The sequence below is a fragment of the Ascidiella aspersa genome, chromosome 6 (genome assembly GCF_963924565.1).
Source record: "Ascidiella aspersa chromosome 6, kaAscAspe10.2, whole genome shotgun sequence".
Classification (NCBI taxonomy): Eukaryota; Metazoa; Chordata; class Ascidiacea; order Phlebobranchia; family Ascidiidae; genus Ascidiella; species Ascidiella aspersa.
Window position 1 is genome coordinate 18,668,223 of NC_139452.1, and position 14,794 is coordinate 18,683,016.

A 14,794-nucleotide genomic window follows, 5' to 3' on the forward strand; every position below is an offset into this window, starting at 1 on the left:
TAACATTTAAATTAAGTGGATCTTCAAGTATTTCTATTTATAATTAGATAATTTAAAGAAGTTGTTATTTATACTTGCCTACAGTATATTCGACTTTGCGGCGCTCTTTCACTATTGTACGTAAAAATTAATAAAAAAAAAACTTTCTTCAAATGCCGCATACCACAACGCATATTGTTCGGGTTAGGGTGCGGGTTAGCGTTTGGTTGAGGGTGGGTCAAGCTATTATTAATAATAAACATAATATTACATGACCCACCCTCACCCAAACGCTAACCCAAACAATATACGTTGTGGTGTGCGGTATTATTTTGTTTTGTTTTTTGCATAACTTTTCACGTACATAAGTGAAAGAGAGTCGACTTTGCTCACTGCAAACAGTATAATATAGGGCGCTGGTCTGGAAACTTACCACAACGCACATTATTTGGATTAGGGTGGGTTAAGTATTATTATTAAACAATGAATATAATAATACTTGGCCCACCCACACACAAACGCTTACTCGCACCCTAACCCAAATATTGTTTGTTGATTTTATAATTATGGTAGGATTCCAGATCAATCTATATTTGATTTGTGCAACAGTGAAAAGTTTTATGAAGCGTTTTTTTTCCAGCAAAATAGATGGATACCAACAATATGGTCTGGCGTTTAACAAGTTTGTATATTTTAAACAGGAAATATATTTGTGTTGATATATAAAAAATGAAAACTCTGCCAATTTGTGCAATATTGGTATTGACAATAAACGGTAAGATTTTTAAATTTGGTAAATCTCTATTGCTTTAATACTTTGTACTCTAAAAGTAAATTCTATTTACATGTCTTATGGCCTAACAGGCTGATGTGCTAGTCTGCATTCTGTGACAAGTGCACAGCCCAGGTTGGAAAGTAAGACTATAAAAGATTTTTGCGCGGGGGTTTAGATTTTGCGCGGGGGGGACGATTTTGCGGCTTGAAATTGCGTGGTTGTAATGACATTTCCGCCCAAATTTGCATGGCTGTAATAACAGTATTTTGTAAAATTTGCATGTATTCAGGGGTCAGCAGTTTCGGGGCAACTAATTATTTGATGACTTTCAAATTATTATCAAGTGTCAAACCTTGCTGGGCTACCGGCTAATGTGTAGGGATGTTTAAAGTAGAATCCCATGGGATGATAGAACTTTAGGTTTCGAATCTAGAATACAGAATTGAGGGATTAATTATAATATACCCTACAAGCAGCTGCGCAGGGTGGGGGGGGGGGGGTGTTTAGGAGTCTTGACACCCCCCCTTGATGAAATCTCATTAAACAATATTCACTAAACTAAAACCGTGATTGCTGCAATGTTACTTCGGAAATATTGCACCTGCCATCTAAAAGACGTTAGTCGTCGGTGCTTATCGGCGCCACCACTTAATCACTGCTCGTTATCGTTGTTTCATTTGGCATTTCGCCTGTCACCGACTCAAGTAATCTCAAGCAGGCCTTTTACGAACAGACTTCTCAACGACGTAGAGAAAATAGGCGTGTAAGCTACAACAATGTGCATTTTAAACAAAATTAATTTGTTCTTCTCGATTTTTTTATATAAACTAGTTAAATATCTGGTGTACATTCATTAGCGTTAAGCCGGTCACGTGCTCTTCGCCGCAGGTTGTTTTATCGAACGTTTTTATTAGGCTCAATCTCGAAAAGAAGCGCTTGGCGGTCGTAGTTGTAAAAGGCAGAGTCATTGCACGCTTTATACAATCGTCGAAATCAAATTACAAATCACCAAATTTGTTGATCAGCATCGTTAATTTTGCTGACAACGAAGTGCAACAGTTTGTGATTGATACGTCACAGAGGCTGTTCTGACACTACAATTCCATAGTTTTTTGCTCACAATTGAAATCACGTGACATTTGGACTTAAATGAGTCAACAAGTTGTTGCGTTTTCTAGCATCGAACAAACTTATTTTTTTTTAATCAATCACAGATAACACGGTATTCGTTTAGTTTTTCGCCTGAAGTTAACGATTGCATTAAGCGGTTTCGCAGCTAGCGCCTGGCGTCAACGACGCACGTGTTCGCTTTTGCTGGACGTTAATTGTTTCTGGTTGTTTTTTTTTGACGTCATTAATATCACTATTTTGTGATGTCATTATTCATTACCGGCAGACGGAAAATAGGGAATTTCCCAAGTTGAAATTTCGGGACACCCTCCTTTGAAATGGGCATGCTACATCCTGCCTACAATACCCACAGACACATCAATAAATCGCAAAACAATTTGCTAACATATGTATATTATAATAACAAAATAATCTCCCAAATGTTTAACATTCTTAACAACTGTCATTTGAAGCAGTTGTGTAAACTTTAATACACGCCCAAGCCGTTAGTCTATAAGACGTATTCAATAGAATGCATAAAGTAGATCAATCGTGAAATGCCAATCACACTCCGATCACACGTCAGTGGACAACGGTCACATGCATAGTGACGTCAAGTTTGTCAAATGTAGAAGACAAAAACAGGAAAATAACTTCCAAACGCTACACTTTATTTTACTTTTTTTTTATCAAAAATTTATCAGGGAGCATATCATGTACATTGTCGTGCAATGTTCATGATGTTTCTTATTCCCCAGCTTCCACAGGTATGTTTATATATATGATCAGAAGGTGTTTAAGATGTAGGCACAACATTTAATGTTGTAAATTAGTTCAGTAACTTAGATTTTAGTAAGGTTATGTGTCAGACTATTTGTTCATAACATTGGCCATTGTATACACTCTTAAGATTACTATGAAGAACAATCGAAATTGCATAAAAATGCCTGATGCCTGGAGAGAAAATGAGTTACAGTACAGTCAGACATAGAGAGGATCTGGTGGTTAATCACTCCAAAAATGGAAGTTAACCTTAAGATGAACTTTCCATCGTTTAAAACTCATGCTCGTTTTTTTGAAAACGATGTAGTCTCTTAGTTCAAAGAGGCGCCTCGCTGCTGTAATTTGGGAGATCCTCCATATAGTTATGGAGACATGTATGTTTGAAGCAAAGATTTTCACACACAGCCCTAAATTATTGACTATTGAGAGATGACGCTTCACAAGATTCACCATTTTTACACCTTGATTTAAACTGGTCAACAGACCTGTTAGGAGCAACTTATCATCAAGAATGAATATATGAACAAAACAATGAAGCAAGGTGATGTATGTCAACAGCCTTTAAATGAGTTTGGAATCGGGACTTGCATGGCCTGAGCCTCATATGTATTGTGCATCTGACCAAATTTGTCCAGATGTTGTTCTGTTTGAAGAAATCAAGTACAAGGTTAAAATATCCAGTCCTTTAGTGGTACCGGTTAGCTCCCGTCCTAAAAATGGCTCTGTATTTACAATACAAGGTAATAATCGCAAGTGTACACCTATAGTTGTGAGCACCAGAATCATTGCTTTGTTAAGTTTAATTGAAAACGACTGATTTTGGTAAGCCTTTTCTGAAGAAATCATGTGTTTCCTGATACAGCATTTAAAGAATTGGTGAATACGGACACATTGGACATATTAGCCTCCAGCGCTTTGCCTAATAAAGTTTTTTGCAGCTGGCATAATAAAAGACTGACTAACTGTGTTTCGGCGAACCACCCTTTTTGGGAATTTTTTTTCATAAAAGCAAAAATTAAAATGTCACTTTTTTACATATGTAGACAGCTAAATGACTCTTTGGGCCAATACAATCCTAAACTAGACGGGGGTGCGGTTGTTGTATATTTTGTCGAGGGGTATATTTTCAGGGCTTGGTGTTTTTTGTTTTTATTTTAAGTTTAAATTTTTTTTTTTTATTGTTTTTTTATTTTTTTTTTTGATATTTTGTATTGTATATTTTATATTATATATTTTATATTTTTTTCCTTAACTTGTTTCTGCACGCAAAAACAGATATGGGCCGAAAACTTCCCCACTTAACTTCTGGCTTTGATGCGAAAGGGGTTAAAATATGGCGTTGTAGTATTTGGGAAATAATCGAAACATATATTAGATAAATAGAATTTACGTAGATAATGCGTACAAGCATGTTATTACACTTTGGCCAGCTAACAAGTTTGAAAAGCAAATATTTTCATTCTCTCTAAATGATTTAACGTCTATGGTTTGCTATACTTTTTCCAACTTTTAATGTGTAAATTTTTACCATGCCTTGGTCTAAGCAATCACTGTTGAAACAGAGTTTAAATCTGTAGTTTTGAGCAATATGCAAACACGTTTATGTGCCTAATAAGCCACCTTTTATGTTGAAAGTTTTGCCAATTTAAATCCAATAAACGCAATATTTATTTATTTATGACGCCATGTTATGACGTAGCTTTGTAACGTCGTCGCTAAGAATGCGTTAAACTTAAGCTTTTTGTTGTTGCGGCCCTTGTATAATTATATTTGTTTAGGCCTGATGTTGATATGTTTGAATGGTGCAACAATTACACCAGGTACTAACAGAGAGGTGTACACTTCCTCCAGGATTCGCATTTAAATTTGCGGTGGTAAAATATTTTGTGTTCTAAGAGCAATAGGTTTTTTTACTTAAGAGAGGCGTCTTTATAAAAGGCAAGTCGGATGCGCCTAGTTTCCACCTCACGTTGCACGCGCAGGACAATAAGGCACAGTAGGGACGCCAGCGGCCGCCTCGTCGCGACGCGAGATGAATAAAGCAAGTGATATGAAAGCATTCTGTATTGAAGTTTTTCTGCCGCTAGATAGGAGTAGATAGATGTTATGAACTAAAACAATGACGTAACGCTTTTGTTTTTTTCCCCCCAATTGGAGGTGCCTAGGGGTGCAGCCTCATAAACCTCTACATAGCACCTTCATACCACTCTACGCAATGAAATAATGACCAAATTAGTGGTTCTAACTACATTTGAATACCAAAAGCCAAAATTAGTTTTATTTAGACATTCAATCTTTAAAAACTAGTTTAAATTTATGCGTTTTATTAATTTTTATATATTACTGTGTTCCTATATGACTGTTATGAAGTCTGGAGTGTTGATAAATTTAGTTTTAACTCGTAGCAGTAAAAAAACTTTTATTGGTCTTATTCAGAACTGTGTTTTCAACCTTGGTGTTGTCCAAATTTTAGTCTTATCTGCTGGAGTCCCATTGGACATATTATTATTTATTATTATATACCTTTTGGTGACTCTATTCACTGACATATTTTCTTTCTTACAGGAGTTTTTTCCATGAGCAATCATGTCAAGTATTTTGAACACCTAGCGTATAACACTCATGACCTTCATGTTCAACATAAACAAATTAAATCATCCAGCTCTAACCCTCCAATCAAGCTTGAATTTAAAGCCCATGGACGGTAAGATTATTTATAAAAGTACTAGGCAAAGTACTTAATGTTGCCCATGTTGAATAAAGTATTTACCAGTTAGTCCACTGGTGAGGGAATACTAGCATTGTAATGGCGTTGTTAATTAATGGCCGCTGCAAAGGCATGTATTTGCGGTCAACCATTTACGGTTAAAAAGCGGCTAACCTACCCTTTTATGAGTGTGCTAGACTTAGTGCAGTTTACCACAATAAAAAAAATTGTGCAGTTTTTAGCATTAATATGGTGCAGTTTTAGCACAATAAAAAAAACAATTCTTGTTCGTTATAAGTTAAATTTGTGCCTTCTAACAGTTTAAAAGAAATAGTTTTATCTGTCAATTCCGTCTAGTGCAAAGTCATCTTATACGATAAATGTTCAAACTCCAGAATGTATATCATCGTAATCTTATTTAAATATCATACAAAACAATGTTATTGAAACATAAACAACATAAGTATAGGTAAAATATCATTATCAAAACATTTAAAAAACACTAAAAATGTATGCTCCTACACTGACAAGGTAGTAACATCAAATAATGTAAAAGCAACTACAATGTCAAGGCACATGTTCTTTATGACCTTAACTGTTTAACCAATAGAATACTATTAAATAGTCTTACAGCACTTACACCAAAAATGCGCAAGGTTAACAGTTTTAGAGTGTCAAGCAACATTGCAGTCCCCATTCCTAGACACTTGGACAATTAAATCTTCTTCATTTTGCCTTTTGTTGTGCTACTGTTTTGTAACAACCATGTAAGAATTGCTGCAGTAGCTCACAACAGTAAGTTACAAGCTATTTCATAATTTTGAGTCAACAATGCTTATCAAAATTTGATTTTTCGGCTCAAGCAGAAAGCATATGCCGAAATTAATGTGAGTAAGCAAAACCTAACTGCAAAATGTGTTGCTGTTGCTGTGGTTTAGTTTACGGAAAATGTATAAATTGTGTGAAAGTTTAATGTGTGGATTGTACTGAGTGCTGCTAATTTATCTGTTCTTGTATGCTTTTAAATAGCTATTTGTGGTTCACATAACCAGCGTCATATTGAAAAATAGCCGTTTTTTTTTAGTTTATTTGAAAGGTAATTGTTTTTCAACCATTCAATTTAAATGTTCATCTTAGTTGTAAATAAAACAAAAACTTTGGGAAATTTTTCTCTATGCGACCAAAAAGCAGCAAGATCTACAATATAATTTGGAGATATTAAGTTTATTCCAGGACATGGTATTATATTGGAGCTTACAGCATATCAAACTCACACCTACAAAGACTTGAGTCTCTCAAAAGTTAAAAGAAACTTGTAGCGTAAAATAAAATTAAATGATTAGGCATTTAATAGAGTTAAATTATTAGGCAATTGGAAAATGTTCATCAACCAATTTCCCTGCCTATCAATTACCTGAACTAGAGTTGACTGCACTTTTTAAATAATTCCGGGTTGGATTTTTTCACTCGCCCACTCACCAATGCGAATGTAATTTGCTTTGGGCATTGCTGATTAACAGCCACTGGACCGACTGGCAAGTATCTTAAACGTTAAAAAAATGGTGGTTTATCTCCGACCTTATGCAGTTTAATTTTGTTCTTTTTTGACAAATTATGTTAAACACCCGAAACTTGTAAAAAAGGCTAATTGATTCCTGAATAGCGACAATGCATGTTTCTTTAACTGCAACAAGTACATCACAAATAGTAAAAAAATCCTATGCAGTCAATATTGCGGTCAACAGTCAAGGCAGACTCTATTGTGGTTATAGAAATGAGTTATTTAGCTAAGAACTAATTTCTTAATAAATTTCTTATTGGTAATATTCCCTGTGGAAATGTCGAATGGAATAATCACATATTATAATCGGTTTATAGGAACCGATTAAAGTAGATAACAAAAATATAACCACAATCTTAGTTGAAAAACTTATTGTGTAACAAGAAGAACTTATTGAGTAACAAACAAAATCGTTTGTGATACAAACAAATACATAAGGGGCCTAAGGATGCACATGTCTGCTTTCTTACTCTAAGACTGTTACATAGATCCACTGTTTTTAGGCAAACTCGTTTGAAACCATGCAGCGCAAAATCAGATTAAAAAAGCTAAAAAAATTCTTTGCTTAAATTGTAAGAAATTTCTAACATAAATTGCTTGAAATAGTGATATTTATAATAAAATTTAATAGAAATTGTTTGCCAAGGTTAGAGTCACACAGTCAAGTGCAGCATGCCATGGTTTGATTAGTGGCTATTGGCTGAATAGATATGTTTAAAACAGAGACACAATCATACCGGAACAAGGCCAAGTGCAAATTTTTTTTGTGTTGACGTAATTGAAACAGCCAAAAATATAGTTAAAGCCTAAGAAGGAACAGCATGACCTGGTACATCTTCCGTTATGCACATGTCCTACTCATACCTGTCTGTTTGACAAGAATAGCCACTATCGTGATTGTTTAACTCGATTCAAAGTACTTGCCAAATCAAAGTAAAACTACAAACACACAAAAATTTGTTTGATCAAAATTAAGAATGCCACAATAATTTTTTTTCCTGCCAACTGTAGTGCGTATTGTTTCTACATATTCTACATTTCCAAAATAGATGTGATAAAGTATTTTTTTTCTCTTTTTTTTTGCACCAATTTATTTGTTTTTCTGGCTCATTCTTCGGCCAACATAGTGGCCAAGTCGTCAGCATTCTGCCATATAGATAAGCCTACAAGTTGCTGTTTCTTTTGCAAAGATTTGCTGAACCATGACTTATATTTTTATAGTGTACTGTTGTAGCAACTTCTAAGATATGGTATTATCGGTAACTATATATATCTGTTGACATCTGATTTCAATTAGTTCTACTAGTTTGTAAAAAAAATGAAATCATTTCCTAAAATATTTCTAATACAATCTCATCAGAATATGTCTTTAAACGCTTACAATAAGTCATCATAGTGGTTTTGAACATACCTCATTTTTTATTCAGCATACCTAATTGTGCCATTTTGTATTTTAAGAAATTTTGATATTCGACTTATCCAGGATAACACTGTCTTTCATCCTGATTTTATTGTTGAAAATTCGGATGGAAATCAAATCAATGTCAATACAACACACATTTATCATGGGTCACTTTTTGGTAAGTATATTTTGTTGTAAAAGTAATTTTATGCCTTGGTAAAAATCAAGTCTATAACTCAGTGTTTCCCAACCTTTTTTATACTAGTGCCTCCTTGGGCTACATATTATTTCATATCGACCCCCTAAATTAATGATGTAGGCGCATAACTTAAAAAATTAAGGTATAGAATTTACATACAACAATAACTGCGTTAAGGTACACACTGGTGCAAACTACTCTGCGCTACTGCAATTTAAATGGCTAAGGATTCAACATATTATAGTTTCATGCATACTAAAACATAACACACTGCATTTTGCGGAAAATTTACCTTTATGTTGCAATCCAGTTTTGTCGTTAGCTCAACACAAAAGATAACTGGCCCTGCTCTAGATTGGAATCCTACTTGAGCGTTAAAACAATTATTAAAGCAACGCACAATATTTGGGTTAGGGTGTCGGTTTATGTTTGGGTGAGGGTGGATCAAGTATTATTATTTAAGAATATTGCTTAACCTACCCAAACCCAACCGCTAACCCGCACCCTAACCCAAATAATGTTCGTTGTGGTAGTATGCTAAACCAGCGCCAGATTACATCCTAAAATATACATACATTATTTATCAAGTTTATGTTATTACCAGGAAAAATGCAACCTTCTGCACCAAGACTTTATAATCAGTGGTTCTTAACCTTTTTTCAGTCGCGCCCCACTTTGGTAATTTTTCTATGCCATGCGACCCCTATGAAAAGCAATTCGGCATCACTGAGACAACTTGAAAATAGTGAAGTTTGTTATCGATCGCGCGAAACGCAAAAGAAAAGAGTTTAATTGGTTAAATTGGCGCTAAAATGTAAATTCAGTAAGCTTTTCGCATTGGGCACACAACAAATTGCTCGTGCTCCACACATTGATTTTTATCGAGCTGATATTGACAATAGTGTTGTGAGGCCAATTACTCGACAGTAAGGGCTGTGCTGTCGAGCGCAAATAAAAATGTCAAGCGCAAAATTTAAACATTACGTTATCATCTTATTTCAAAAAAGGGACGAAACACAATACAACGGCAATATTGCAAAAACATTATAGATTCGCGCAAAAAAGTGTGATTCCCCCTGTTGCTAGCCTGTTATCATTATATAAAATATGGTTAAAAAATTGTTCAAAAGGGGGTGACTTTTATCATTTATCTATAAGTTAGCAAATTCTTTAAATACGGCCGTTATACCTTCGTTATGAAAACATGCAATGGCACCCAAAGAGACTTTTGGCTAAAACGTAGTCAACAAAACTTGAAAAGTCAAGATTTGTGCGGAGCGCGAAAATATTTTGCAGTTTCAATGTTAAAGTTGGCAAAAACAGAGTTTGGGCAGCGCTGTAGGAGTGGTGTACAGCCCAAACAAAACCATTAGAATCATTGCAAAAAAATTAAACATTACCTTAGAGCTTGCGTCCCCTAGGGGGCGCAACCTCCCGGTTAAGAACCACTGCTTAAAATAAGGAAACATTTTGCCGAATATAAAAAGGTGAAACGTAACAACAACCAACAACCTTACATAAGAAAGCCAATTATTACGTCCAAAATTAACAATGGGCGGGAAACTTCTACAAGTACGCAGTACGAAAGTTGCCATTTAAGTTAAACATACAGTATTACCATAGAATACTTAGCTTTCTATGGTATAACAGTGCTGTTTGTTACTATTTTTATGTAAACTGTGTATAAAATTTTCCGAAAAGTAGTTTTAAGTAACGCCCCCTTATGTGCGTTCAGCGCCCCCAAAATGAGACAAAGACCAAAAATGCCCCCTTGTAACTCGCAAACGCCCACAAGGGGGCGGTACCGCCCACGTTGGACACCTCTCCTATAACTCTTTTCAACACACAAGCAACATATTTTGGTTCCAGTAATAATTAAAATGTGGATTAAATATTTAGATTTTAAAGACGAGTATTGTTTTAAGAAGTGTTGCTAAACTAAGCTGATTAACAATTTTTTAAGTGCATCAATAATATTTAATTGATTGTGTAGGAAAAAGGAAAAGTTTTGTTCATGGCAGCATAATCAATGGCGTGTTCAGAGGTGTTATTCACCATCCGAGTAAAGGAAAGTATTATGTGGAAGAGACACACCAGTTTTTTGGTGGTAACAAAGGTCAATCGCCTATGGCAGGTTATCGTGGCCATTCCATTATATATCATGAAGATGCCATTACTCACCCTTCCTTGTGGGTTTGTGTTGACAAATATTGAATAGTTCTGCTAAGTTTATTTTTATGTATTGATAAGTGAACCTTTGTCTTCAGGGTAAAATAGTTTCTTCATGTTTTGATCTGAAAAATGTTTCATAAAGTCTGATTTGTTGTTTACTGTATACAATATATACCAATTTAAACTGGGGTATTTAGATTCCTTGGGGTCTGTGAACAGTTAGCTTTAATACTAACTAGCCAATATACCCAGCATTGTCCAGGTTAAATAGGTACAGTTAGCTTCAATGCTAACTAGGCAAAATTACCCTTGAGGTTCAGTTGGCTATTTACCAGTTAAATGTTATGTTACCTAAACTTTGTGTGATGAAAAAATGTTTTAACTACTAGCGTTATTCCTGGGATAAAAAGCATATACCCTAGCGGTAAGTGTGATAATTTATAATCTACCTGAATTTGTATTGTTACGCAAAATGTAAGAATCCATCAAGCCTTGGGCTCTTGATCAAGTGCTATTATCTTGTACTATAGTTTGGTAAAGGTTTGTGTTATAGCTAATTATTCAAAAATGTTATTATGGCAATTTAACATGTTGTGAAACTCTGTGTATTTTGTCTGAAATATATTGACGCATGTCACATATACTATCAAGGGTGTTTTCCATTTTGCCCCCTGTTTTTCATAGATAGATTATTATTCTCTTAACTATTTGATTTAAGCAAGGCCACTCGTAATTAATATTGTTTCCCTGCTGCTGTTGGTCTCTTGCAAATGCAAAAAACAACAAACACATTGCAGTTCACACGTTGAAGTAAAAACAAAAACAAACTAGACAGGGGTGCGGTTGTTGTATAATTTGTTGGCGGTATATTTTCAAGGATTAGGGTTTATTTTGTTTTCTTTATTTTATTTTGTGTTAGTGGGCCGTTATAAATAGCCTTACTTACCAGGGTTATACTTTTAAATATTATTAATTTTATTTGGTTATGGTTTAGTATATTCGTTGCATGTTAGTTTCCTTAACTTGTTTCTACAAGCAAAACGAATATCAAGATATGATTTTCTTAAAAGTGTTGTAGATGCAATTATTTCTTATAAAATTGCTTAAAAGTGTTGTATGTGTTCACTTACGACATTTTTTAGGATTTTGTGTTCCTTTTTTTATAAAGTTACCACCGTTTTATGAAATAACCAAATTAATGACTTGAGACGAGCTTTGGCAGCATTACGAAGTGTAAAACCGTCGAAAGCAGAACAAAAAGGGTGAAATATCATGGTATTCTATTCGTGTTGGGCATTTCGGAAGTTAAGCAGCCCCAATTTTCAAAAAAAGTAGTAAACTGAGTGGATTGAAAGTGTTGTCTTCTAATCAGAATGATTCAATTATTAAAAAGTGTTGAACTCTATAATTGCAAAACTTGTTTAACATAGAATAATAAACGCTTAAAACAGGCAATGAGTAATATAACTGGACGACTAATTTTAGTGTGTAGTACTTTACATTACATATTAGAATAATTCTGTTTTGTCAACAAAAACGAAAACTTTTCAAAAAACATTAAAATGAGTTTTTCTCAAAACCATGAATTTGAACTTACAACATTTTTTTTTATTAGCGATGACATGGTATTAAATTTGGGCCAGGTGACATGTTTAAAAAGCAGATATAATCATTATTTTAAAATAATTTAACGCCTATAGTTTGCTATACTTTTGCCAATTTTTAACCCCCAACCCCCAACCCCCCTGGAAATGCCACTATTGGCAAGTAATTGGTTGTCTCAAAAAATGCTGATGGTGCACCACATAACTGCATTTAAACAACTACTATAAATGCACCCGATCCGTTAGAAATCAGTGCATTTCTAAGCAAAAAGGTCTACGACAATCAGGGCATCCAATGGCAGAAAAGTCTAGACTTTTAGACCTTGAGGTCCTGGCAATGCACTGATTTGGACCTTTAGGTAAACTCCCGGCGTATATAAATTAAAAATATTCATTAAAAGTTCAGAAAATATAACAAAAAATATGAGATAGGATTAATAACACTTGACCCACCTAAACCCTAACGCTAACCCGAATCCTAACCCAAATAACGTGCGTTATTTTAATATTTCTTTAAATGCTGGGGAAAAAAGCCCAAACTCGGATGGGCATAAGATTTTTCTCGTCCTTTGTATTTAAGATTATTACATCACAAATTGAGGTATTGGGGCCTGAAGCGTTATAATTATTAAATTATCGCACATTATTTGGGTTAGGGCGCTGGTTAGCGTTTGGGTTTGGTTGGGTCAAGTATTGTTAAACTTAATCTTCTTATGGACATTTGTTAATGCAAATTAGTGCATTGTCCAAGACCTCAAAGTCTAAAAGTCGGACTTTTTGATCCTTTGGATGCACTGATTTTTTGACGGATGGGGTGATAAATGTTTCACCACTGTGACAAGCCTTTCTCCTAACTTGCCACTTGCATACAATTAGGCCCAACCTTCTCCAAAAAATTGAAGAAATTATAGCTGTTCCAAAATTTACCCAATATAATTGGAAGAATGGGATTTATTTAAGAAAATTTAGCAAATTACATGCCGGCAATGAATTAACATCGTCATTACAAAACTAGTATTCCCTCACCAGTGAACTAACTGGTAAAACTTTTCCTAGTACTTTTGTGAATAAATCTTACCGTCCATGGGCTTTTAAACTCAAGCTTGATTGGAGGGTAGGAGCAGGATAATTTGTTCCTGTTGAACATAATGGTCATTAAACATAATGGTCATGAGTGTTATACGTTATTTGTGTTGTTGTTTCTAGATTGGGGTTCTAAATGTTGGATGTTACTACTATTTTTACAATTTAGGTTTTTATGTTTTATTTATGTTATTACGTGGCCGGAAAAAAAAAAATTTTTTTTTTGGTCACATGTTGTTTTTGTCCAAATTATTAATTTTTCAGTCAATTTGTTTGTGGCTCACTTTTGACAAGGAAAAAACAGAGTTTACATGAAATTTTCACCACTGTTAGAGACCCTTCCAAAGTTGTTTCCCATTTAAAATTTTTGTGTCCAAGAACTAAGGTATGGTTTTTAGGGGAGAACAACTGTCATTTTTTGTTAGTTTTGGTTTTAAGCACTTTTCAGAGATAAAAAAACATAAAAAAATCTGATATATTTATGGATGATGTATGCATGTGATTTACAAGGTTAAAGAATAAAATTTTAAACTTTACCCCTAAAATGTTCATCCGGTGGTCAAAATGCACAACACTTTAGGAAATTTCAATGATATATTTACATTACAAGAAAATGACATAAAAGCAAAATTTTGACTTTTAACTCAAAATTATTAACCTATGAGGGGAGGGGGATGTAGAAAAATTTAACACGCACTAAAACAATCAGTTAATATTGTGTATATCCTTAAGTTCAACCTTCAGACACTATTTACATTAAAATGAACTTATTTGACAAGGACCATTGGAACCATCTTGTAAAAGTGCACCATGCCCAACTAATAACACGCAACTTCTGGCCACATCCGCTTTTGCCTGCTAAAGCACCTAAACGACAAAAAACATTGGGAGTATAATATGGACATTGACAAATAAAATCCGTTGGAAGAATATAAAATAACTGCAGTATCTTTTAGTGGGTGTCAAGCAGTGTTCCTTCTAATTTTTTACCATGTGCGCAGGTGCCCCAAATTAAAAAAAAAAAAAAAAAAAATTTCCAACAAAAAAAGTGCCCAAATTGGATATGCGGTGGACCTTTTTTTTTTGGTCTTCACTATTTTTAGTCTGTTAATATCCGCGCTCCCCGAATTTACCCTAACTGTGTTTTTATTAGCTTTTAAATTAATTATTTTTTGCTTGCTTCGTCCATCGGACGGATGTTTTCGTTGAAATGGAGAGGAGTAATATGCGCGGGACAGCACAAGAGGCGTCGCAATAATCTTAATTAATTTTCTTCCAGAGAAATTTAATTTCTTTCTCCTCTTTATTTGGAGAACTGCGCTCGCTTGAGACGTGATTTCGCTTGGACTTAGTCAAGCGTAGCGCGGTGTAACCGCCTAATGGTCAAGTTAATTATCATGCGTAGTGCAGCGGTTTTAT

At 34.5% G+C, this 14,794-nt stretch overlaps 1 protein-coding gene across 2 annotated transcripts in view; it reads left to right on the forward strand.

Annotated features, from left to right (window-relative positions):
- The first annotated feature begins 618 nt into the window (after positions 1 to 618).
- The window catches only part of LOC146140606 (disintegrin and metalloproteinase domain-containing protein 10-like), a 36,824-nt gene continuing 22,648 nt past the window's right edge, over positions 619 to 14,794 (forward strand). For both annotated transcript variants that reach the window (XR_014501336.1, XM_083392280.1), the window contains exons 1-4: positions 619 to 754; positions 5,213 to 5,351; positions 8,374 to 8,495; positions 10,510 to 10,705. Coding sequence is in view for 1 of the 2 variants with exons in the window: in XM_083392280.1 (XP_083248406.1) it covers positions 709 to 754; positions 5,213 to 5,351; positions 8,374 to 8,495; positions 10,510 to 10,705 (503 nt within the window). In the remaining variant the exon portion in view is untranslated. The remainder of the gene's footprint in view (positions 755 to 5,212; positions 5,352 to 8,373; positions 8,496 to 10,509; positions 10,706 to 14,794) is intronic.